We start from the raw sequence: 22,803 nt of genomic DNA, 5'->3' as shown, positions 1-22,803 counted from the left end.
TCAGTCATCTTAGACTTTGTTTTAAGTTTACAAAGCACCAACAATTTAGTATTTTTGTTTTCCTCAAAAGGTACTCATTAATGCCTCTGTGGATCTGGCTGTAGAGCTCAGCGGTCATCCTAGCTGTTTCACTGACAGAAGGGATTTTTATAGCCCGGCAATTTTCCGCCAGCTGTGCAAAATGTATTGCAGTGATTGCATTTGTATGTTTGCCACCGAGGCTATTTACAACATGTATTGCTATGTTGGCTTTTTGCTCTCTCAAAATAGGCTACAGTTTGCCACCCCAAGTCATAGAGTTCACCCCCTTATCACATGTAGCAGGTCAGTAGGCTATCGGGTCAAATCTATTACTGTGCTTTATCCTAATATGCACAGACAGTTTGAGGGAGACTAATGAACTTGTGCTACCAACTTGTTTGGGGTGGAGAAGTTCAGTTCTGCCTCTCACTCTGTTATCAAGTTAAGGTAACCTTATTTTACAGCAATTTCATTAAACACATTTTCTAACTTCTTCAATATAATATGTTCTCCTTCAAATAAGCAGCTACTTTTTTCTTAGTTTAATATTCCTGATTTTGGTTAATTAGGTTGTGGGTCCATCGTCCTTTTTAAATGGTTAAAGGTGCCCTGCCACACGTATTTCATTACCTAGTGGTAATGTCTGAAGTTCTACCAAGGACTCTCTAACACTTTTGTGGAATAAATGCCTTGGTTACCTTGTTTCAAGCCATTCTAGCATGGTATAGAAAGCCTGCAGGAAGACTCAGCTCAATTTGTGCCAGTTCTCGTTAATATTGAATGAGCTAAGCGGCTTCACTCTGATTGGGTAACAGCTAGCAAACGAGAGCCCGGCTATCAGCATCCTTTACCTAGCGTAACTGGGCGAGTTCATGAATAGTAATGAGCTTTGGCAACATGACGTCAGACTGACCAGCTTTTCTTGTTGCCCTGATTTCTCCGCTTATTTCTTTTCAGTGGCTAGAACTGACAGAGGAGGTAGCAGTTCATTTTCACATTAAATAAATAAAAGGAAAAAAGGTTTTGTGTGGCAGGACATCTTTTAATATACAAGTTTTTATAATGTAAGTTTTGTTTTTTGCCAGAGGTACATGCTGATGTGGACAGCTCTTAAAGTTTACATAATATATTTTGTGCCATTAGACTGCAGTGAGTACTCCAAGAAAGACAGTGTATGTCTATGAGATCATACTTCGTTTTTAAGTATCTGACATCTCTCTTTTTGAACAGCCTGTCAGTGATACAAATTTGGGGTCATTTGGTTTGTGTATGTCATTACGTGTGTGTGTGTGTGTTTTCTCACGTACAGGTACAGTATGGAGACAAATGTTTTGTGTGTGCCACAGCAGAGCCAAAATAAACTTTTTCCCTCTGAAGAAACATTACTCATATTTAGGGCATCTCAGCCATTTGGGCTGCAGCGTAAGGTTTGTTAATGTGTCTGTAAATGTTTAATGATACACATCCTTATTGGTAAGGTATACATTATTATTAGAGATAGTTAATAACCTATAAACTTTCTTAGAATTAAAACCATGGATACATACGTAATATATTTGGATGATGGTGCAGTGCATATGACAAGTGCCTTTGGTGTGGGGGACATATGTTCGATTCCCACTGTAATACATCAATGTTGCTGAGCAAGACACTTAACCCCTCGTTGCTCCAGCGTTGTGCAACCTCTGACATATACAGTAATTGGAAGTTGCTTTGGGTAAAAGCATCAGCTAAATGACAGTGCTTCATTCTCGCAAAGAATGTTAAATGTCTTAATGTTGGTGATACTAATGGCTTGGTTTTGTCTTAATCCTCCCTTTTAGGTCAATGAGTGGAACAAAAACGATGAGCGCCTGCTTGCCGCAGTGGAGCATGGCGAGGTGGAAAAGGTGGCCTCGCTTCTCGCCAAAAAAGGTGCCAGCGCTGTAAAACTGGACACTGAGGGCAAATCAGCGTAAGCATTCCTACTATTATCTAAAAAAAAAATAAAGCAATATATAGCAATCATTGAAATGTTCTTTTTAGCACAAAAATACTCCTGTAGAGTAATTAATTGACTGAGTCCTTACTGTGGCAGAGCTGTGGGAAGCAGCTTCAATCAAAGAAGAAAGGCACTTTGAATTAGAGCCTGACCGATATATTGGCAGGCTGATATAATTGTCCAATATTAGGCCTTTCCCAAACTATTGGTATATAATGGCTGATAAAATTATGATTTTAACAAATTATCATATTATAGAAGTGAGAACTCTTAAATAACTACAAATAACTAATGTTAGGGAAATCTGTTTAAGTTTTGTTATGCGTTTCTGGATTATTTAAAAAAAATATATATCGACATATCAGATTTTTTTATTAACCTAATATTTTTATCAGTATCGGCCTTAAAAATCCTTTATCGGTCAGGCTCTACTTTGAATCAGATCTGCTGCACTGACAAAGATGCAAACCAAAAGCCTAAGTAGAATACAATGTGCAAATCTCCAGTTTATAGCCTGGTTTCGTAATATCTGACAAGTTAATACAAGTGCAGCTATTCAATTGCTAATCAGAGACTGAAGAAATAGCATGATTTTGATAATGAAAGTGGGTCTATTAAATTTCAGGGAAACATCCCATGGATGTGAGTTTTGTGTTTTCCTTTCAGTTTTAGCATGACTTATAAACTGCTACAGCATATGCTCCAACGTCTTGGGCTTTTGAAACTACATTCACATTCCACAACACTATGTTAAAAATGAATGACCAATCTAAAAATACAGCTGTTTTTCTTAGTTCCTGAAAGGTTGACATTTTCAACCATTCATTCAGCCGCCTTGAAATTCAGCGCTTTTGAGAGCAGATTAATTTCTGCAGAGGCGGTGAAGCTCACCAGTTGAGAATGTTGAAAACAAAAGGTTAAGGAGTTAATATTTGACCTTTTTCCCGAAACACAACACACACTGACTTCAATGTGTTTAGCAGCTCACAGAGAGCCAGAAACATGAAAACACAGGAACAAATGCAAGGAGAAACGAATGCGCAGAACCTCACATGCTAAAACAAACACAGGCTTTTTTTAATTCCATCAGTAGTTCACATTCTTGATCTCTGTGTGCGACTAGAACAGAGTAACACGCATTCAGATGCATAGTCACAGCCTTTGTAAATCATGATGAATGTGGTTGTTTGGCATCTGAACTCTACAATGTTTTTAAGACACACAAAGGAGGAGTCTTCAGTATCTCTATGGTGATAAAACCTGATTGAAAGGCATGTGGGCATAGTTGTGCAAGTGTGTCACGGTGTGTGCGTGTGTATCCTACACACACACACACACACACACACACACACACACACACACACACACAAACCAAGGGAATGCTGGCCATGTGTAATGATTTTCATTCTGCTCACTGAGCTAGAAAGGGGATGTATTGATTGCCTACTCCACACATACGCACAAAAATTGGTGTGTGTGTGTGTGTGTGTGTGTGTGTAAATGTAAAATAGCTGTCCTACAAACATCTCTGCTGTTGGGATTTTATAAATATTGACAACTGCTGCGTTTCTAATTTGTTCATTGATTTGGGTTTGTGTACAGTCTTCATGTGGCAGCTGCACGTGGACAGACAGACTGCCTGTCAGTCATCTTGGCCCATGGAGCGGACCTGTCATTCACTGATGCTGCAGGTATGTACTGTAGTTATATACAGTGGGGTCAAAAGTTTGGGCACCCCAGGAAAAAATTTGTATTAATGTGCATAAAGAAGCCAAGAGAAGATGGAAAAAATCTCCAAAAGGCATCAAATAACAGATTAGACCTTTGTATATGTCACAAAAAGTTAGATTTTATTTCCATCACAAAACAAAAAAATGGCATCTGCAGAGTTAATACCTTTTACTGCCCCCTTTGACAAGTATCACATTTTGTTAACGCTTCTTGTAGCCATCCAAGAATCTTTCAATTTTTGTTTGACTGTATCTTCGCCCATTTTTTCTTACAAATGTCTTCCAGTTCTTTGAGATTTCTGCACTGTCTGTCACGCACTGCTATCATACACTGTCTATCCATAGATTTTTCATTATGTTGAGGTCAGGAGATTGTGAAGGCCATGGCAAAACCTTCAATTTACGCCTCTTGATGTAATCCACCGTGGATTTTGAGTTGTGTTTAGGATCATTACCAATTTGTATCAAGTTAGTGTTAAAAATTTGTTGAAATTTTATTGAATCCATTTTTCCTTCTACTCGTGAAATGTTCCCTGTGCCGCTGGCTGCAATACAACCCCAAAGCATGATTGATCCACCCCCATGCCTAACAGTTGGACAGAGGTTCTTTTCATTAAATTCTGTGCCCTTTCTTCTCCAAACGTAGCTTTGCTCATTCTGGCCCAAAAGTTCTATTTTAACCTCATTGGTCCACAGAACTTCTTTCCAAAATGCATCAGTCTTGTCTATATGTACATTTGCAAACTTCAAACGCTGATTTTATGAATGTCTAATCTGTCATTTGATGCCTTTAGGAGATTTTTCCATCTTTTCTTGGCCTCTTAATGCACATGAATACAAATTTTTACCTGGGGTGCCCAAACTTTCGTGCCCCACTGTATAGTAGTAATAGACAAATCTGGATTGTTTAGAATCTGTATTTCTGCTTAAGTGGTCTTTTTTCCCTCAAAGAAATCTTATAAATATAAAGTATAATGTAGACATATGTACAGTGTGTGTCCACATACATTATAGTGCCACTTCTATAATGCTTTCTTGTGGTTGTTTTCTTTTTCATTCAATTTGAATTGAATTCTGAATTCTTTGGCCTAAGGAAGATCTTAACGAAGGCCTTTTTTAATTAATGTTCAGGTTTCAATCCGTTACATCTGGCTGCCAAAAACAATCACATTGAATGCTGCAAAAAACTCATTCAGGTAAGTGAAGGAGGTTTTAATAATTAAGAAATGATTTGTATTTCTAAAATTGCTTCATCATATTCAGTTCCCTGCAAATAATGTGACAATTTGCAATCTATCAAGCCATGCTTTTACACGCAATATGGTCCCACAGTAATACGATATTACTGCTATTTTTGTATTGGTTAAATACAATGGCTGTACTGTATTTTAGGTTCAGCTACATTGTTTTAAGATCTGTACAACAAAAAAGTGTAAGAAATGTGAGCTAAGAATGTTTTAAAGGCAGAGCATAAGTTCTCCCTCAGGACTTCTTCCTTGGCGCATTACTTGGTGTAGCCAATAAGGGAAGTGTGAATGCAAGAGCATGAACCGTATGCCGACCTACACTCTGACTTGTCTCGCTATTCTGTTAAGGTGTCGGAAAGACAGACAGTTTCACTGCTTCATTACTTCAGTCTGCTGATTGTGTGTGCACATGTGTATACATCAGCAGATCTCAGCAGGAGACGACAGACACTTTTACACACACTTCCTGCTCTGATCTGCTGACTGAAACTATCTCATGACAGCCTGCAGCATCTTAGCAACACACATCTGCCTTTCAAACATCCATACAAGCCTGCTGGTACACAGCAACATTTTTTAAAGCTCTAAACATCTTTTTGCCACAAACTGCTTGTACTGTCTTGTACAATGACACAACTGTGTTTTCACTTGACATGAAGATGCACCAAAAAATGGAAGTATTGCCAGAATTGTAAGTTGTTAAGTGTTTCATCATGGTTTACTACTAGCAACAAATAATGCTATTATTCCAAAAATTTGTAGCAGGTCAACTATGAGGAGAAAAGAACAAAAACATGTAAATGCAGTTTTTGCTGCACATGTTTGCATTTTCAGTGCGTCTACATAAAGCGTCAGTGGTAAACTAGCGATATACTCAGATACTCTGCACCAGCATGAAATGCAGCCACAAAGCATTTGGGGTTTTTAAAATTATTTGGAGACTATTTCACGTTCTCTGAAAAATGTGAAAAGTAATTCAGGGAATTGTAAGAATTCACTAGACAGACAAGGCAGATCGGAGGAGTGGAGACTAAATGTAATTACAGCAGTTCATAAGATAACGAGCACCAAAATGTATTGCAAATGATGGCACAAAAAAGTATAGGTATTTAACAATGGAGCGCTTTTTTTCCTATTCATTCATAATTCATGTATAATTCATTGATTTGCACATGTTTTCCCTGCAGAGTAAATGTCCTATAGATGCCGTAGACGGCTCAGGAAAGGCTGCTCTCCATCACGCTGGTAAGTGTCTCACAGTCTTAGAGTTAATTATGCAAAGATGCTTTTATCCAAGATTAGTCTCCTTAGACAAGGACGTGGGAAAATTTCTTGCTAGATTAAGTTTAAACTCTGAGTTTATTTGGATGAAATCCTTTACCATATTTGGAATTTAGTGATTAAATGTGATTTCAGCTAGTTTGTTTCCATCAAAAGTTCCTGTAATACTCTTGCAGGTTTTTATTCAAACTAAACACTGTGTGAGAGTGATGGGGAGATTCTCACAGACCTCATTATAATTTCTTCAAGCTGCCTCCTTTTTCTCTTTCAACATTGTCTGCCTTCACATAGTGTGACTTCTCTTTTGAACTCTTTTCAGTTTGTTACAATGCTGATGTTAGTTGACATGCATGTTTAGGTAAATTTTAGGTAAAGGAAAGTAGACTGTCTATTCATTTTAACACATTTTAAATTAATTTGGTCTTTTGGAATTTAGAGGAGATGAAGCTGATACATTCATCACTCATTTTGATGTTAGATAACTGACTTAGGCCACACTGCTGTCTTCTTGTCATGACTGACTCTGTTTTCTTTTATCCTCAGCTGCCAGTGGGAACATCCAGACCATTCATCTGCTGTGTGAACTCAAAAGTTCCATCAACCTAAAGGATGCAGTGAGGGCTTTTTTATTATAACTTCCTCTTTCTGTCTTTCTTTCCCAGATTTATTTTTCCCTTGCATGGTAGTAATGGGGCTCTGAAACAGGATGAATAGAAAAAAAATGCTACATTCACTTTCATTCATATCACTTTCTACTATTTTATTTCCAGAAAGGAATGTGTTCAAGGAAGGTTGATCTCTCTTTGTACGCTTTGGATGTTCTTTAAGATTTACCTGTCTACTGGTCCTGTGTGTGCAACAGGATGCTTTCTGTAATCTACTGTCAAATATCTTATATCCCTGTTTATAGTTTGGTCTGCATCCCTGCCTTTTAAGTTTACGAGAGCAGACTGCAGTTGTCTCTCACAGCTGTAAATCAACAATATGAAGGCTCCTCATTAATTGACATTTCCTCTTGTTTGTCCTTCTCTGTTTAATGAATGATTAATATTGTACACGATTGTGTGTATGCATGTACTGTATGTGTGAGGTAGGGGATCAGTCTACTGTGGGAACTCTGCTCTCAAGCCGCAGACATGTGGTCTCCATTGCAGTGACGCTCCATGCTTGTGGTTTTACCCAACGTGTGTGTGTGTGTGTGTGTGTTAGAAAAAGAGAGCAAGTGAGAGAAGAGAAATGTGTTGCCTATTTATTTCTAATTTAAATGTATAGTCAGGTCATGCTCGTTTAAGCCTCTGACAACTTGTCAGAAGCTTTTGTTGTGGCTTTTGAAACTGGTTCACGCTCCCACTTTGTACCACTGTCTGGCTGTAAGGATTTCAAGACTAACGTATAGTGTTTGCCAGTTACAATTAGAGAAGGCAAGTCTTTTCCTGCGGCATTTCATGTGGTCTTCAAACATTTCTTCCTAATCAATCCAAAAGCTGTTTTTGAAGCTAAAAGACGATGCTTTAGTGCTGTTTCCTCTTAAAATGAAGACAAAATGGGATCATTTATTTTCCAGCTATAAACATCTGGAAATTTGTGTGAGAGATGTGAGAAACTCTTTCTGTTACTCTTTCTTGCTGTTAGCGGACATATAGACTGAGAACCACAAAGTCCTCTGGAACATATTGCTGTTTCTTTACTGAGCAGAACATGCCAGCTTGTTAGCCTCAGGCATGCATCATGGCTGTAAGAAATATCTATACATGATCTATTTTTGACTTAAATAAACACACAGCAAGATATACAGAGAAACCTCTGCCAGGTCTCACATATGTCAGACAAATAATGTTTATAGAAAATCAAGTAAATGTAAACTTAAATTCCACTCAGAGACAGTACTATGTAGTGTAAAAGCTTCCTTATGTTTTCAGTTTGAAAGAAATATATTTCTGAGTTACTTAAAAAAAGCTCAGCCTTGACACAATTCAGATGTTGCCTGTTCATTGTTTGGCATCGATGTTTTTAGTTTGAATGGCTCAAAGAGTCTGGGAAGACTGCAAAAAAGGACAATTTGGAATACACATGATTCTGATGATTTTCTTCAAACCAGGTGAGAGTCATGTAGTTGGTAATATACAGACACACAATACAGTATAGCCCGATATCGATATTTTGGGAGTTTAATCATAAGAAATATGTATGCCGGCAGTAATATCCATTTTTATTTATATATTTATTTATGTGTTTGTGTGTACACAGACACACACAACATAAGCATGTTCATATCTGCAATAAACTAATATCAGCTAGGGAATGGCCCTCAATTATGTGCGTACGACCTAAAACAGGCGTAGGACGGGTGTACACCGATTCCTACACAAAGTTCGGCATTTATCAATTTGAATGCGAGCGTGGGCTGCAAAAAAATCTCACGTCTGGTCTGACCTTGTGTACGCAAGTTTTCGAGTTAGTGTGGAATTGCGGTGCAGCATGTAAGAGGAAAAGATGAAGTCCTCAGTTGATTAATTATCGACAATGGCCAATCTGTCTCATTTAGAAAACCTCTACAGTGGACACACATAGCCAACACACTTGAGCCACGGTGGAGGGGGGGGGACCCTATACACGCCAGAAAAAGTCTGCATCATTGTTTTAGCTTGTGTGGTTCTGTCTAACATCAAGCAGGAAAACAGGGTGCCATAAATGTAGTGATAGAGCCAGATGACTGGCCATGTCGTAAAATAGTAGGGGCAAGTATTCAAAACCGAGAATATATGTTGGGGATATTTAAATTTAAGATTGTTTCGAGCCGCTGTATTTATTAATGTACGACCATTCTTACGCTCTGATTGGGATGATACAAGTTTTTCATGAATCCCACGTGAAGCCTGTCGTAAGAGGATTTCTGCGCTCATATCTGCGCTGGTTTCTACGTTAGGTTGATAAATGATGTGGTCTTTATTGGGAGTCATAAGAGTAAATAAATTTGAGTATGTACAGTATGTGTATTCTAGGCGGTATGGTAAAAATTTTTTAATGGCCATGAATAAGTTCTAGTCTGGTCCAGCGGACGTCTACATAACAGGAAGAAGTTTAGTGAGTGATTTATTACCTTACCTAGTACTAAAATACAAATTTAGTGGTATTCAGATGGAGTTGTACGACCCGGGAGTGAGGACCTTGTACATAGTTGCATGACAGGATAGGGTAGAAGGTAAGAAAAAAACAACTATTCTGTCAACTTCTTTAGGCCTCTGTAATTATTAAATTACACAATCTAATCACATTTTGTTTCAAAAGTTAACAGCTCACTGACGTTCATAAATTTATTTATATAATTTTATAGGGTTGCATGCTAATGAGTTGGGAACCGGTGGTTTTTAGTAGCGTAATCCTCATTCAGCAGCACATTAAGTGATAGAGCTAGCACGATCACTTTTGTTTCCACTCTGTCATTTTTAATGAGTAAAAGGTGGTATTAAAGTAAAGTACTGTGTCACATGTTGTACTAACTTGATACTAACCTCCATGTCGCCCAGTCCTAGTGTACAGTATCTATGGCTACATAGCAACCACCACAGAAAGTTAAACATATGATTCTTTCTCTGAAAATTATACACTGGTCTATTTTGTTTCTCACAAGTTGGTGTGCCATTAGGAGTGTATCAAGCTTTAAACAAGGACATGTTTGTTTGTGAATATTTGCTTTGATTGACAGGCCTCTCAAATGATCACACTTTGCTGTGATGGCTGCTGCTCGATGTTAGCTTGGCCCAGTCTCTACCTCGTTTCCCATTTAGTTTTCTGGCCCTACACTGACAAGATGGCAGCAAGTTGTAAACACAACTCAAATAAAGTGTAGACAAAAAACGTTTTTACACCTGTGCGCTCACGTTCGTCCACACAGACAGACACGCAATCTATTACCATGAGAAGACATTTTTCTGTCTTTTAGATTCCAGAGAAGAAACAGTTCAGTAGGAACACAGACTGAGCAGAGCAGACACAGGCCTGTTAAAGTCTTCAGCAGAGCTTAGAGAAACCCACAACATAGTTTTGTTCTCTGTGGTGTGTGGAAGCAGCAGCCTTGTAATATAAAACACAGAGCTGCTGACAAAGTTTACAGTTTCTTGACATTCTGCTGCTCCAGTTGGACATTACTTTGGAATTTTTTCTCCTCTTTGTTTCACTCACAATATAAATGACCTGTGGAGTAGTCTTTTAATACAGTTTAATGCTGAGTTTCTTATCTGTTGTACTAATGGTGGAGATGATGTTTTGGCCTTCCGGGCTGTACAACTCCCTCCACAAGCCCAGCCAATCAAATGTTTGGGTTTGATTTAGTTCATAGATGGTTAGGTTAAATGTCATGCTTGGGTTTACGATCTGTCAACCATGGTAAAAAATGTGGGATTATGTTGCATGAAATACTGCCTCAGTTGCCCAACTCAAGGCAATAAACTCTGATTCAGCCCATTCATTTAGAACTGTACTGTAAATATATAATTTCGGTGATTTTTCCAAAATCTACTTGTCTCGAGAAACTATATCAACATTGTCTCTTCTGTTTCTCTGCTGGGAAATTCATTTAGGAGACATTCACTCCTTTTTCACATGGATCTGAGATTTCTCTCACCACACAGACACTAACTATACTTCATGTCCAGGCCCACGTCCTGATGTCATCAGATATGTTATGTAGGTGTGTGTTTGTGCGACCTCCATAGTATGATTTTAGTCGTATGTCTAATGTTACAATGTCTGTTTGTTCCAAAGGACGGACTGACCCCTTTGCTGTTGTCAGCCAAACACGCTCATGCTGAGGTGTGCAGCACTTTGCTGGACTGTGGTGCTGAAATCAACACTTCTGACAACAGCGGCAGGTTAGGGTACACACAGTCAGGTCCACACACAGAAAATCCAGAAATTATGTGTAATAGTAGTGATGACTGATTACAGACACTTGTGTTTTTGGATGATGGATAGATGTTGCATTGGTGATCAATATTTATTCTACTCTGTGTTGCAGGACAGCCTTGATGCTGGCCAGCGAGTCTAACGCCGTTTCTGTTGTTGAAGTTTTGGTTCAGCGAGGAGCTGATCTGTCAGCTGTAGATTCACAAGGCCATGATGTTGTACACTACATCAATCTGTCGGGCAACTCAGAGCTCAGAACTGCTCTCACTGCTGCACTGAACAGACAACAGGTCTCAGGTAAGAGTTGTGCAAACTATCTCTCTCTCTCAATCACACACATACACCTCTGTGCAGAGATTTGAACTGCTCTGGTTTTGACACAAAGTCAACACTGCCATCTGGAGGAATTCTCCCATACATGCTCAGAGCAAGCTTCTCTAAATGAATGCAATGTCACCTCTAGTAGAGAAATTTTAAATATCTTTAGAGTAAGCTCTGTTATCACTTATTTGATTTTTTTGTGTACATTATTGATGTTCTTCCTTTTTTCATTTGACAGATACAAAGTCTCCTACAAGTCCTCAGGTAACAACTCCAGTCGGTGTTTTTTTCAATAGAGACAGAGCCCATTTAAGCCCCACCCCCACCGGAGGAGAGAACAACTCTCCGCTCTCTATTGACTTGTATTGTGTTAAGGTTCCTCCTTATCAATGCCGTCTGTTAGTAAACAGTAGAAAAATGCCTGAAAGCTGCTGTGTGGTGATATGCGCCAAAAAAATTGAAGAACCCATAACTTAAGTTTTTATATGCTGCTGAACTGAAAAACTGAGCTTTCATTTAGACAAACTGGATACAGGCGTGAGGAATCAGCAGAAATGATGGAAAAACTTTGGGATCCTGACAATAAGCTAACATTATGCCCAATGTTATGTGTGCAGGATGCATTTTGTTACCAAATCAAAATGTAATTTTTAACTACACATCTGTAAGTTAAGCTGAACCATTTTGTACACAGTATGGAACAAGTGTTACAGTGGAATGTGGATAAATCAGAAAGCTATAGTATTATTTTTGCAAGTGCATTAGCATGCCAATACATAGCTAATATTATCTATATAGCTGGTAGACATAGGTTGATACAATAATCAGGTACTTTCGTTAGCGTTTCAGCCATTAGTTGCATAATGGCGCAGATTGTTTTCCCCTCCGGTGGCGCAATGCGCTCTGTGTCTATACTTTACTTTAAAAGTCCTTACAAACAGGCTATTAAAGTTACTAAAACACCTGAACTTACTACAACTAATCAACTATTAATAGTGAAAGTCTAACCACATAGTGATCCACATAGTGAGGAAGAGCCAAAGCCAAATTATGTCTAATTTTCTAACTACAACTCATGGGTTGTGGTTTAGTATCAGCGTTTCTTAAGTGTTGATATTAAATTTCATTAGCTTGTAAAAAAAAAAAAGTCTTACTGTAGCATTCATTGATTGACCCTACTCCTACTAACCAGCACTGAATCACTCCTTTCTTTTTCTCTTTCCTTGCCTTTTTTCTCCTCTCTCTTTTGCTGGCTCCTCAGCATGATCAAGTAGCTAAACTAAGTGATGAACGGATCACAACTCCCAAAAAACGAAAAGCACCTCCACCTCCTATTAGCCCACTGCAGGTAAATGCACGTGTCTCTTTGTATCTGTCTGCTTGTATCAGTATGCCACACTCTTTATTTTAATGCATGTCTGCAGTATATTCATAAAATGAGTAGTCAGACCTCTAAGGGTCTGTTTACATAATACCAGTTATATTATTGTTCTCTCAGTCAGTCAGTCTCGCATTAGTTTATGGTTGCTTAAGTATAACAAAGTATTTCACTCATGTAGTGTGTTCATTTAATTTATGTACTAATCTGCCATTTGTTTTCCAGGGGTTTGGATTTAAAAATGTACTTAATACAAATATCTAGGGCACCTAATTGTTTTAGCAGGACATTAACATTTTGTCCCTGGGGTTTTTGTACAAACAGATTATAAAGTTATGAATTATAAATAATTTACTGTACTCATTTTTTTTTTAAAGCTGCACACAAACAAATCTCAACTTTTTTTCCAACCAAGTCATGATAATGTTTTATGAGGAGAACAAATCCAAAAAACCAATCATCTTCACCCTTCTATAGAGCTCTGGACCCTCCTCTCCTTCAGTCCTTACCTCTGCTGGGACCCCAGGATCCAACAAAAGTGACACTCCCAAAAGATTCAACTACAAGGTAATACAAAGCATATCCATTAAAACAACAATGTGATTTCTGTAGGGCTTAGTCCTATTTATTTAAATAAAAAGTTCAATAAATGTACAAATATTTTATCATAATTATGTAAGGGATAATGTAGAAAGGCGGTCATAATTGTAAATTATTGCTTTTTGCTCCTAATTATCCCGCGTATTACACGGCTTATTACATGGCTACTCATACAGAGGTTAACAGCTGATAAAGCCTGCGTCCTGGTCGGGACGGTTAACTTTACTGCTGGTGAGCATAGCCAGGTCGCCCCGGTGGGGGACTTAAACATAGAGCTAACTAATGCTCTGTTTGCACTGTTGCCATAAGCTCTGTAAGCAATCCCTGTATTCCTCTCTCTCACTTTGTGATGTGGTATTAGCTCCGTATGAGCACAAAAATTTATTTAAAAAAAATTAATGTCTTGATTCACAAAATAGTTCACAAGAGTCTATCATTTCAACTACATCCGCGTCTGAAATAACAGACCATAGATGCTGGGATTGACCGATCAGAAGGAGACACTGTATCAGTTGTAATAGGAAGAAGACCCACAGGATCTTTAGAAAAAATACAGTATATTATGTAGCAACTTCACCTTTTATATTAAAAGGTGTAAATTTACAATTAGGTATGTTACTTTTTTAAGTAGGCTCTCAATAAAATCTCAACAAACAGAAAATTAATGTAACATCAAATACACAACATTCTTAAAATTCCACTCCAGAGACATTTTATACCTAACTAACTCATGATTTATGAGTAGCATTTCATGTACTAATAAGCTAAATTCTTGCTTTCAACCTTCATACCCTTTTCCCTCTGTTTTCCTCCTTCTCATACCTTATTCTCCTTGTCAATCATTTGCTCTTCTCCCCTCCCACTTCTCTGTCCCGCCACACCTCCTTCTCATTTAAAAGGAGGATGAGCTGTTTAGAGGAACGACATTAAGAGAGGAGGTCGAGAAGCTCCATGAGGAGAGAAACATGTTGCTGGAGACAATCGAAGACCTGAAGCAGTCGGTGGAGCAGACGGCGACTGGTCCCGCACTGGATACAAAGGTGATTAATGACTAGGCAACACTATAGTGACTGGATTTATATAACAGATGAGCAGATTTGAAAACAGATGTGGTAACTTGAGCAGTCTAAGTAAATGACGTCAGACTTTTAGTTTGAAAAGTAGAGCATTAAAACACAGTGTAGGGGACAGCACATGCATTGAGTGTAATTACTGGTATATAAACATATTGTAAATGAATCTTCTATCCAATCTAATTAAAATGTCTTCCTATTTGGATAAAGAGAATTCAAAAAACATTTGCGCTAGATATATATGGATATTTTGGCATGGTGGCTATTTTGATTCATTTTTAGTAATTTAGTGATTTCTTTTTTCTTTGTATCACACGTTTCTTAATAGTCTTTCTGGTTGTTAAAATCTTAAATTATCACTGCTTTTGTAAGTGTAATAATATACTCTGACAAAAGACAGGTGTGCATTGCTGAACCTTTTCACCTTGGGCATTCTTAAAAGGAGGTCTAACCAAAGCTTTAGACGTGTCATAACTCGTTGTGTTTTTCAGTAGGTAGCTTGTGGTCCTTAACGTTGCTTTTCTGTCTCTGTGTGCCCCTGCATGTAAATGTATGTTTGTGTGTGTTTGTGTTGACAGGTCGAGCACAGTTTAACAGCATCTGCAGCTCTGGTTTCTGCTCTCCAAGCCAAGATTAATGCTCTGACTTTGGAGAATCAGCAACTTGTAAGCAAACTCAAGGTATGCAACCCATTCATCAAGGGTCCTAAGGTTAACCATAAACCAATGAATGAGCATACTCAAGGCTTGGGCAGCACACTGTATACAGTGAAGAAAAGAAGTATTTGAACACCCTTCTATTTTGCAAGTTCTCCCATTTAGAAATCATGGAGGGGTCTGAAATTGTCATTGTAGGTGCATGTCCACTGTGAGAGACATAATCTAAAAAAAAAAAAAAATCCAGAAATCACAATGTATGATTTTTTAAATATTTATTTGTATGATAGAGCTGCAAATAAGTATTTGAACACCTGAGAAAATCAATTTTGATATTTGGTACAGTAGCCTTTGTTTGCAGATCCAGAGGTCAAACATTTCCTGTAGTTTTTCACCAGGTTTGCACACATTGCAGAAGCAATTTTGGCCCACTTCTCCACACAGATCTTCTCTAGATCAGTCAGGTTTTTGGGCTGTTGCTGAGAAACAGAGTTTGAGCTCCCTCCAAAGATTCTCTATTGGGTTTAGGTTTGGAGACTGGCTAGACCACGCCAGAACCTTGAAATGCTTCTTGCAGAGCCACTCCTTGGTTATTCTGGCTGTGTGCTTCGGGTCATTGTCCTGTTGGAAGACTCAGCCTTGACCCATCTTCAATGCTCAAACTGAGGGAAGGAGGTTGTTCCCCCAAATTGCAATACATGGCCCTGGAAGATTATGTCTGTCACAGTGGACATGCACCCATGATGACAATTTCAGACCCCTCCAGGACTTCTAAGTGGGAGAACTTGCAAAATAGCAGGGTGTTCAAATACTTATTTTCCTCACTGTATAAGCAACTGCTTCACACTCCTTATGTGAGACACAAATAATCTAAACTATAGCAAACTAATAATATATAACAAGGCAATGCACAAATACAACAATACTAATAACAAATAAAAATGGTCCATTAAAGTAATATTTTAAGGACAATACAAGCACAATAGGTACATATTTCCAAGTCTGTCTTAAATAAAACAATACTCACACATCCATATGTATATAAAAAGACTTACTGGTCACTGTAATCATCCCTAATGTCCATGCTGGCTTTGAAGAGATCTTCCTCCAATGATATTCCAAAATTGGAGTGATGGGGGGGGAAAAATCCACAGTCCTCCCCCAATGCAAAAGGAAACATAAAAGTTTAAAAGATTACCAAAGATAATAGAAGTATGAGTTATTGGTCAAATCAACAGGTTATCTTCCAAAGTTACTGTTATTTTAGTGCAAACTTCTCTCTTTATTTTCTTGATAAATTTGCCTATAAAAATCTGAAAATAGTCAAAAAGTAAAATTTCCCACAACCCAAAGCAATCTACCGTATTTATATAGCTTGTTTTACTCAACTGACAGTATAAAACCCAAAGATATTACTTTACTATTATAGAAAAAAATTGTAAAGTAGTATAAATAATATAGTAGTTCAAATGTTACTGTTAAATATGAGCTTAATATAAACTATTCATTTAAAAAATATATAAAAATTTGAAATATCAAATCAGAAACTTTGGTTTTGAAAATTGAATTTATCATCAATATACTCAAAAACACACATTAATAAATGGACGTAAATGTGTAACAAGTGATTTTACAGCAGCTCAAGTTAATAAATCCTCACCCATCATAAAAGTACTGGAAAAAATATTCTTTTCAAATGGTCCTCCCTTTCCTATTTCTATTTTATATGCAGTAAATTCCTTTTTCTTTATATTAGTGCTGCTATGATTAATCGATTAGTTGACAAACAGAAAACTGGTTGGCAACTATTTTGATAACTGCTTTATGATAATAATCATTCTTGAGAACTGCTTTTCTTGGTCTTGGTTCCCTTCATCTAATGACAGACTTTAGTCAAAAGGTTTTAGCTGATTTGATTTGATAGTGAGACTTTTATGTTTCAATCCCTCACCTCAGAAACATCCGTCCCTTCAAGGAGGTGAGGACCTTAAGGACACCAGTCGCCCAAACAGCATGGCCTCCAACTCCTCCTTCCACTCCACCCAGGATGAGTTTGATGCACTGCAACAAGTGGAAAGGGAAGACGGTTCAGGCGGCGTTTCTGTCAGACCGGATGAAGAAGAGAGTGAAGGAGGGAGAAAAGAGGAAATCAGACTGTTGCGACAGGCGCTAGAGAACGTTCAAGTGAAACTGCTGGAAACCAGGAAGGAAAACCGATCGCTTCAGGCCCAGCTGAAACCTGAGCGAGGCAGAGAAAGAGAGGAGGTCGAAAGCATGGGTCAGAAAGGAAGACAGGAAGGGTTGATGGAGAGTCTCGCAGAGCTACAAGCAAAGCTGACAGACACTCAGGAGAGATACCACCAAGCTGTTGAGGAGGTGGAGGAGCTGAGGGTACAGATGGGAAGAGGAGGTGAGCTGATGGAGAAAAAGGAAGTCCAGGAACGTTCATCATCCACACTTGAACATGAAGTAAACCAGCTGCGGGCCCTGCTCATCCAATCAGGATCTGAGCAGGAAAAAGCAGCTGAAAGAATCAGACAGCTGGAAGGAGCGCTCAGTAAGGTGGAGGCAGAAAGACAGTGCGTAAAGGAGAAGGAACAGAAGACTGCACAGATTGAGGCGCTGTACAACGAGGCACAAGAGGAGATTAGGATGCTCCAGGTAATAATGGGCTTTTTTTCTCTCTGAACCTCTCTGTGACTGGAAGGGCAATTTCATCAATTTTATACATCAAAGCCTGTTTACACATTTTAGGGAAGTACTACTGCATCTAAGGGAGCTGCACAAACTCATAAATTGAGTCAGGTGATGTCACTGGCCTGGCTTTTAAAGGGAATGGGAGATCACACTGATTGATTCATTGCATGTTACACCCAAAAACACACCTATGATTAATTAGGACACCAAGTACAACCCTTTTGAACCATGACTGGCGCACGGACCCTTTTTTACGCCATTAAACTAGCAAAAGTGGATTCGTACACGCCCTAAACCGTCTGCGCCAGGCGCTTCACGCCATGCACGTTGATGGTTCATGTAGGGCCCTACAAGTTCAAAAATGAAACCTATCTGCATGTGTGGAGTTAGAAAGAAGTGAGTTTAACCAGATCTAATCTCTGCTTAAAGCTAGTGGCTCGAGGCTACGTTAGCCACTACTAGCACAACACACTCACGACACCATCTCTGATGGTCGATGGCCAAGTTGCATTGTGGGTAATGTACACTAAATTGATAGGGAATTCTTTAAAGATATAGAAGAGCGTAGAGGAAACCGCTTCGATACTGATTAATCCATTTTCATAATCTTTCGATTATTCTTTTTATTCTGCTTACTGTGCAGGGCTTACTTCTTGAAGTCAGTGACATGTTTCATGCTTTTTCTCTTTAATTTGTCTCTTGTTGTTTAGGAGGCTCTGCGGGGCACAGTGCCAGTTGAATCTGCAGCCAAAGACTTTGAAGAAATGAAAGCTGAGCTAAACGAGGTAACTGCCGGACTGCAGCGCCGCTTGCTGGAACTCTCACACTCCTACAGTGAAACCAAGAGTCAGCTAAGTGCTGCACAGAAACAGCTGGCTGAGAACAGTACAGCCTCATCTCCCTCCTCAGAACAGCAGCAGGTCCAGGAGCTGAGTAGCAAGGTGGAGGAGCTGCAGACGTTGCTAGCTGAGACAGAAAAGAAGCACTCTGCTGCTCAAGAAGAGATTTTACTGCTGAGGCAGGAGGCAGATGCTCAAGCACAGGGCTCTGTGACCCTCGCCGACCACACACAGGTGATGTCATCTCTAGGAAATGCCATCAAAGAGTTGGAAAGCCAATCAGAGGACCTGAAAGGGCAGCTACACCAGAAAATCTGTGAAGTGGAAGCCCTTCAGAACAGGTGAGGAAGAAAACTGTGATGTCACATGTGGTTCATTGATGCATCTTTTTTCTTTTTCTAGAGATTACAGCAATTAGAATAATACTGGAGGATTGTAAATAAGTACACTGTTCATGTACAATCATGAATTACATGTACTTTGAGTATTTACATTGTATACTTCTACTCCACTACATTTTACTTTTTATTCCATAACTTGTTGACAATCCTACAAGGTGATTGATATGAAGCTGGGCTCTCCTATTGTAGTGATAGTGTAGGCTGATAAAGTTGACCCTGTATCAGAACTTAATAATCACTAGTCAAGTGATTTGGTAATCACTAGTCAAGTGATTTGGACTACTTTGGCAGCTTTAATGCTTTTATTGTCTGCTAGAAAATAATGTGCTCTAGACACTATTTGTCACCTCATGGTCTTTGTGTCTATTTCACAAAAAGGTTGACAGCAGAGAAAGATGTAACCCCAGATGATTCAGTCTCCCGCCTGGAGCATGACACCACAAGAGAGCAACTTGAGGGTGAGGTGAACCGCCTGACGCAGCTCCTCCAGGGAGCCCTCAGGAAGCAGGATGAGATGGCTCTGGAGGCGGCTGATGCATGGCAGAAGGTGAGAAGAAAGAGGAGCCTCAGATGTCTACAGAGGAGGACTGTTAATTATCTCTCCTGATATAATTTTGAACCATGCATTTCTCACAACATACCTATTGACACTCGTATCCATCTTCAGGCACGGGAGAATCGTGCAGAGTGGGAGGCCCTGCAGGAGCTGGTGATGTCGAGGGAGAAGGAGAACCAGACGCTGACCTCGAGGCTGGCTGAGTCCCAGGATGCTGTGTGTCAGCTCAAACAGCTGGTGGAGAACCACGTTGCCTCAGAGCGAGAGAAGAACAAGAGGGTCAGTAAAAACCTGGTAGCCACTGTAGAAGTACCATCACTATTGCAGTACTTTACACCTTAGTAGTGTCTGTCCAACTTTGTACGGCTAGAAACATGATTTAGAAATTGGTCTTGATATTTTTTCAGCTACAATTCAAACTAAATTTGAGACAGTCTCGGTGATCGCCAGTGATCACTGCCCGTTGCATGCTGGTTAGATTTGTGTCCGACTTGATCCTGACTGGCTATGACGTCATGCACACGTGTGCAGCGATAATCTCACGAGATCAAGGCAGCCGCAGGTTTGAGACGCAGGCCGCGCAGTTGCTTTTCACTGACTGCAAGACCCAGACAGAGACAGAGCATGCTGAGAAACGCCTGACTCTCAGCTGATTGGTTCAGAATTGACTCAAAATGATCATGTTTTATATAAACTTCTAATTGTTTTTTGAATCCAAGATATTTTAACTGTTTTTTATCTGACTTAAAGGCTTATTCTGTACAGAACACATTTGTAGCTGATAGTGACGTTTAGAAGTTAAAGAGACGAAATTTATTCAGATTATAGATCACATGCAGCTACTCTGCAATAAAAGAAACAATCGGAGAACTGTACAAGCTGATATATGGGTCTAATATTTTATAAAATTGGAATCTAACTACAGTGTTTCTGTCAGTTCCTGTTCAGCTTGAAGGCTGCTGGAAATGGCTGGAAACTGTCCGATTCGCTGTCCCCCCCCCCCGGCCGCAGACGCTTGCTCTTGTCCACTTTACAGACGAGGCGCAGTTCATCTCGAACAAGCCTGATCTCTTTCAAGTTCATTGTTTCATTAACTGTGTGTTTTTTCTGTTTTTTCCTCTCAGATAGATGACCTGTCACGCGAGGTGGGGAAGCTGAAAGATGCCTTAAACAGCCTATCACAGCTCTCCTATAGCTCTGGCTCGCCCTCTAAGAGACAGCAGCAAAGCCAGCAGCTGGAGACAATGCAGCAACAAATCAAACAACTACAGTACCAGCTAGCTGTAAGATTTGGTCAACATATTTTTTAGATGGGAAAAATGAGCGTATTGAACTTAGAATGTAAAATGTATTCCCATCATATCTTCTTTGTAGGAGTCGAAGAAGCAGCACCAGGAGATAGTGTCAGTCTACAGGATGCACCTCCTCTATGCTGTCCAGGTATATTGATCCATTCATTTTTTTTCAACTCAAATAGTTACGGGTTCACCCGAATGCTGAAGAAATATATATTGTTCTCACCTTCCAGTTGTGGTATCTAGCCATGCAGATAGTTTGGGTTTTATTTGCCATGGCATGCGTCAGCAGAAATCTCAGATTGACAAACCAAACAGTTTTTTTTTATTAAACTGGCCCTTTAAATCTCATAGTAGTTTGGGTTTCACATACTGTGTATTTATTTTAGTTAGTTTACTAAAGCGGTGCCGTGTGCCTTCAGGGTCAGATGGATGAGGATGTCCAGAAAGCCTTGAAGCAGATCCTGATGATGTGCAAGATGCCAAGCCAAGCAAAGGAGGCCTGCTAAGACCGACTGGGCCTGGTTTCCCAAAAGCATGTTGTAGACGAAAATGGGAAGTGAACTGCTGCTGACCCCCACACGTCCTTCCGTCTGAATTCACACGTTGCTTGTGCTATGTGCCAACACATAGTGCCTCTGGATAAACCTTGAGTATTTGTTAATGAGGAACAGGTTTACAATCAAGTTCATTGCCTTTGCCAATGTCATTTTGACCGACTTGATCTTAAGATCATCAATCTTACTATGGAAGATGGTTTTGGGAAACCCCAGCCCAGCATACAGATACTGTACACCAGCCAACAAATTAATGAATCAAGCAAGTGGTTCCAACCAAATGTATAATCTCAATGTGCATGTTAACACTAAACTATCAATTTGCAGTAACCTTAAATCACATGCAGTTGAACAAGCTTAAAAATGCAAACATATATGTTCTCTGACATAAATATACATGTGCACACTAATCAGGCCACTGAAAACTTGAGTTTGATGTGGTTGGTCTCTGTTACAATGTGCGCTTAGAGAAATAGACTTTGTTGGCACTGCTGTTGCAAGTATCTTTTTCATGATACAACAGTGCAAGTATTATTTTACCTGTTGTCTAAAGGTTTCATGGTTGTCAACCTTTTCCCGATACAAACTAAATTATTTGTGCCCGCTTAACAATGCATGTGACTTTCCTCAACGCCATGCCCAAAAATCACATCGAAATGTTTTTGTGGTCGCACTTCAATGAAGACAAAGCTTGATACTGTTTGTATTGCTATTTTCCTGTTAGCACAAACATTTATAAAAAAATGTATTTTACTGAATTGTAATACCATGCCATGTTTTCTAAAATACTGTACTTTATTGATGAGGTTTGATAGCTGTATTTTTGATGGCCTTGTTTTGTGTCTGTTTTGTGTGAATGAAAATCCTTTTTCCTTGAGTATAACGCATTATTTGGTCTAGTGACACCTGAATTAGTTCATTTTCCTCATTTAACATAGAAGGGGTTGAAAATGATGTTTACTGTAGTACAAAAATCAAATATTTCAGTTATAACAAATGCCCAACAGGATGGGCTTAATATGTTGTCCTTTTGACTCAGAGGAGAGTTAGAGGTACGATTTGTAGTTCTTACATTTCCTCTTGTCTTACATTTAAGGTCTTTTGTTCAGCAAAATGTGTAGTTTGAAAGCAAACAGTTGAGTCTGCTGTTATCTGCCTGTAATCTCAGTATTATTCAGGCTCTGCAGTACTTTCAACTGAGAATTACCATCAACATCAGTAATTCTCAGTTGTAGATGCCAAATTCACCAGGCTTCCTTGTACTT

At 39.1% G+C, this 22,803-nt stretch overlaps 1 protein-coding gene across 2 annotated transcripts in view; it reads left to right on the top strand.

The window, feature by feature from the left end:
• Positions 1–22,512, top strand: part of rai14 (retinoic acid induced 14) — a 40,738-nt gene extending 18,226 nt beyond the window's left edge. The window contains exons 3-21 of one of the 2 annotated variants that reach the window (XM_034895580.1): positions 1,845–1,975; positions 3,605–3,693; positions 4,864–4,928; positions 6,167–6,224; positions 6,804–6,874; positions 11,025–11,131; positions 11,278–11,462; positions 11,725–11,750; positions 12,748–12,834; positions 13,342–13,431; positions 14,364–14,504; positions 15,116–15,217; positions 17,150–17,854; positions 18,601–19,070; positions 19,509–19,677; positions 19,798–19,965; positions 20,811–20,969; positions 21,061–21,126; positions 21,404–22,512. In XM_034895580.1, coding sequence (XP_034751471.1) covers positions 1,845–1,975; positions 3,605–3,693; positions 4,864–4,928; positions 6,167–6,224; positions 6,804–6,874; positions 11,025–11,131; positions 11,278–11,462; positions 11,725–11,750; positions 12,748–12,834; positions 13,342–13,431; positions 14,364–14,504; positions 15,116–15,217; positions 17,150–17,854; positions 18,601–19,070; positions 19,509–19,677; positions 19,798–19,965; positions 20,811–20,969; positions 21,061–21,126; positions 21,404–21,490 — 2,976 coding nt within the window. In that variant the 3' untranslated portion in view covers positions 21,491–22,512. The remainder of the gene's footprint in view (positions 1–1,844; positions 1,976–3,604; positions 3,694–4,863; positions 4,929–6,166; positions 6,225–6,803; positions 6,875–11,024; positions 11,132–11,277; positions 11,463–11,724; positions 11,751–12,747; positions 12,835–13,341; positions 13,432–14,363; positions 14,505–15,115; positions 15,218–17,149; positions 17,855–18,600; positions 19,071–19,508; positions 19,678–19,797; positions 19,966–20,810; positions 20,970–21,060; positions 21,127–21,403) is intronic. The other variant, XM_034895581.1, reaches the window with a different exon arrangement.
• The last annotated feature ends 291 nt before the right edge of the window (positions 22,513–22,803 follow it).

The sequence above is a fragment of the Etheostoma cragini genome, chromosome 16 (genome assembly GCF_013103735.1).
Source record: "Etheostoma cragini isolate CJK2018 chromosome 16, CSU_Ecrag_1.0, whole genome shotgun sequence".
Lineage (NCBI taxonomy): Eukaryota > Metazoa > Chordata > Actinopteri > Perciformes > Percidae > Etheostoma > Etheostoma cragini.
The sequence above is the reverse complement of the archived record's forward strand: the minus strand, read 5'-3'. Positions and strand labels throughout refer to the sequence as shown.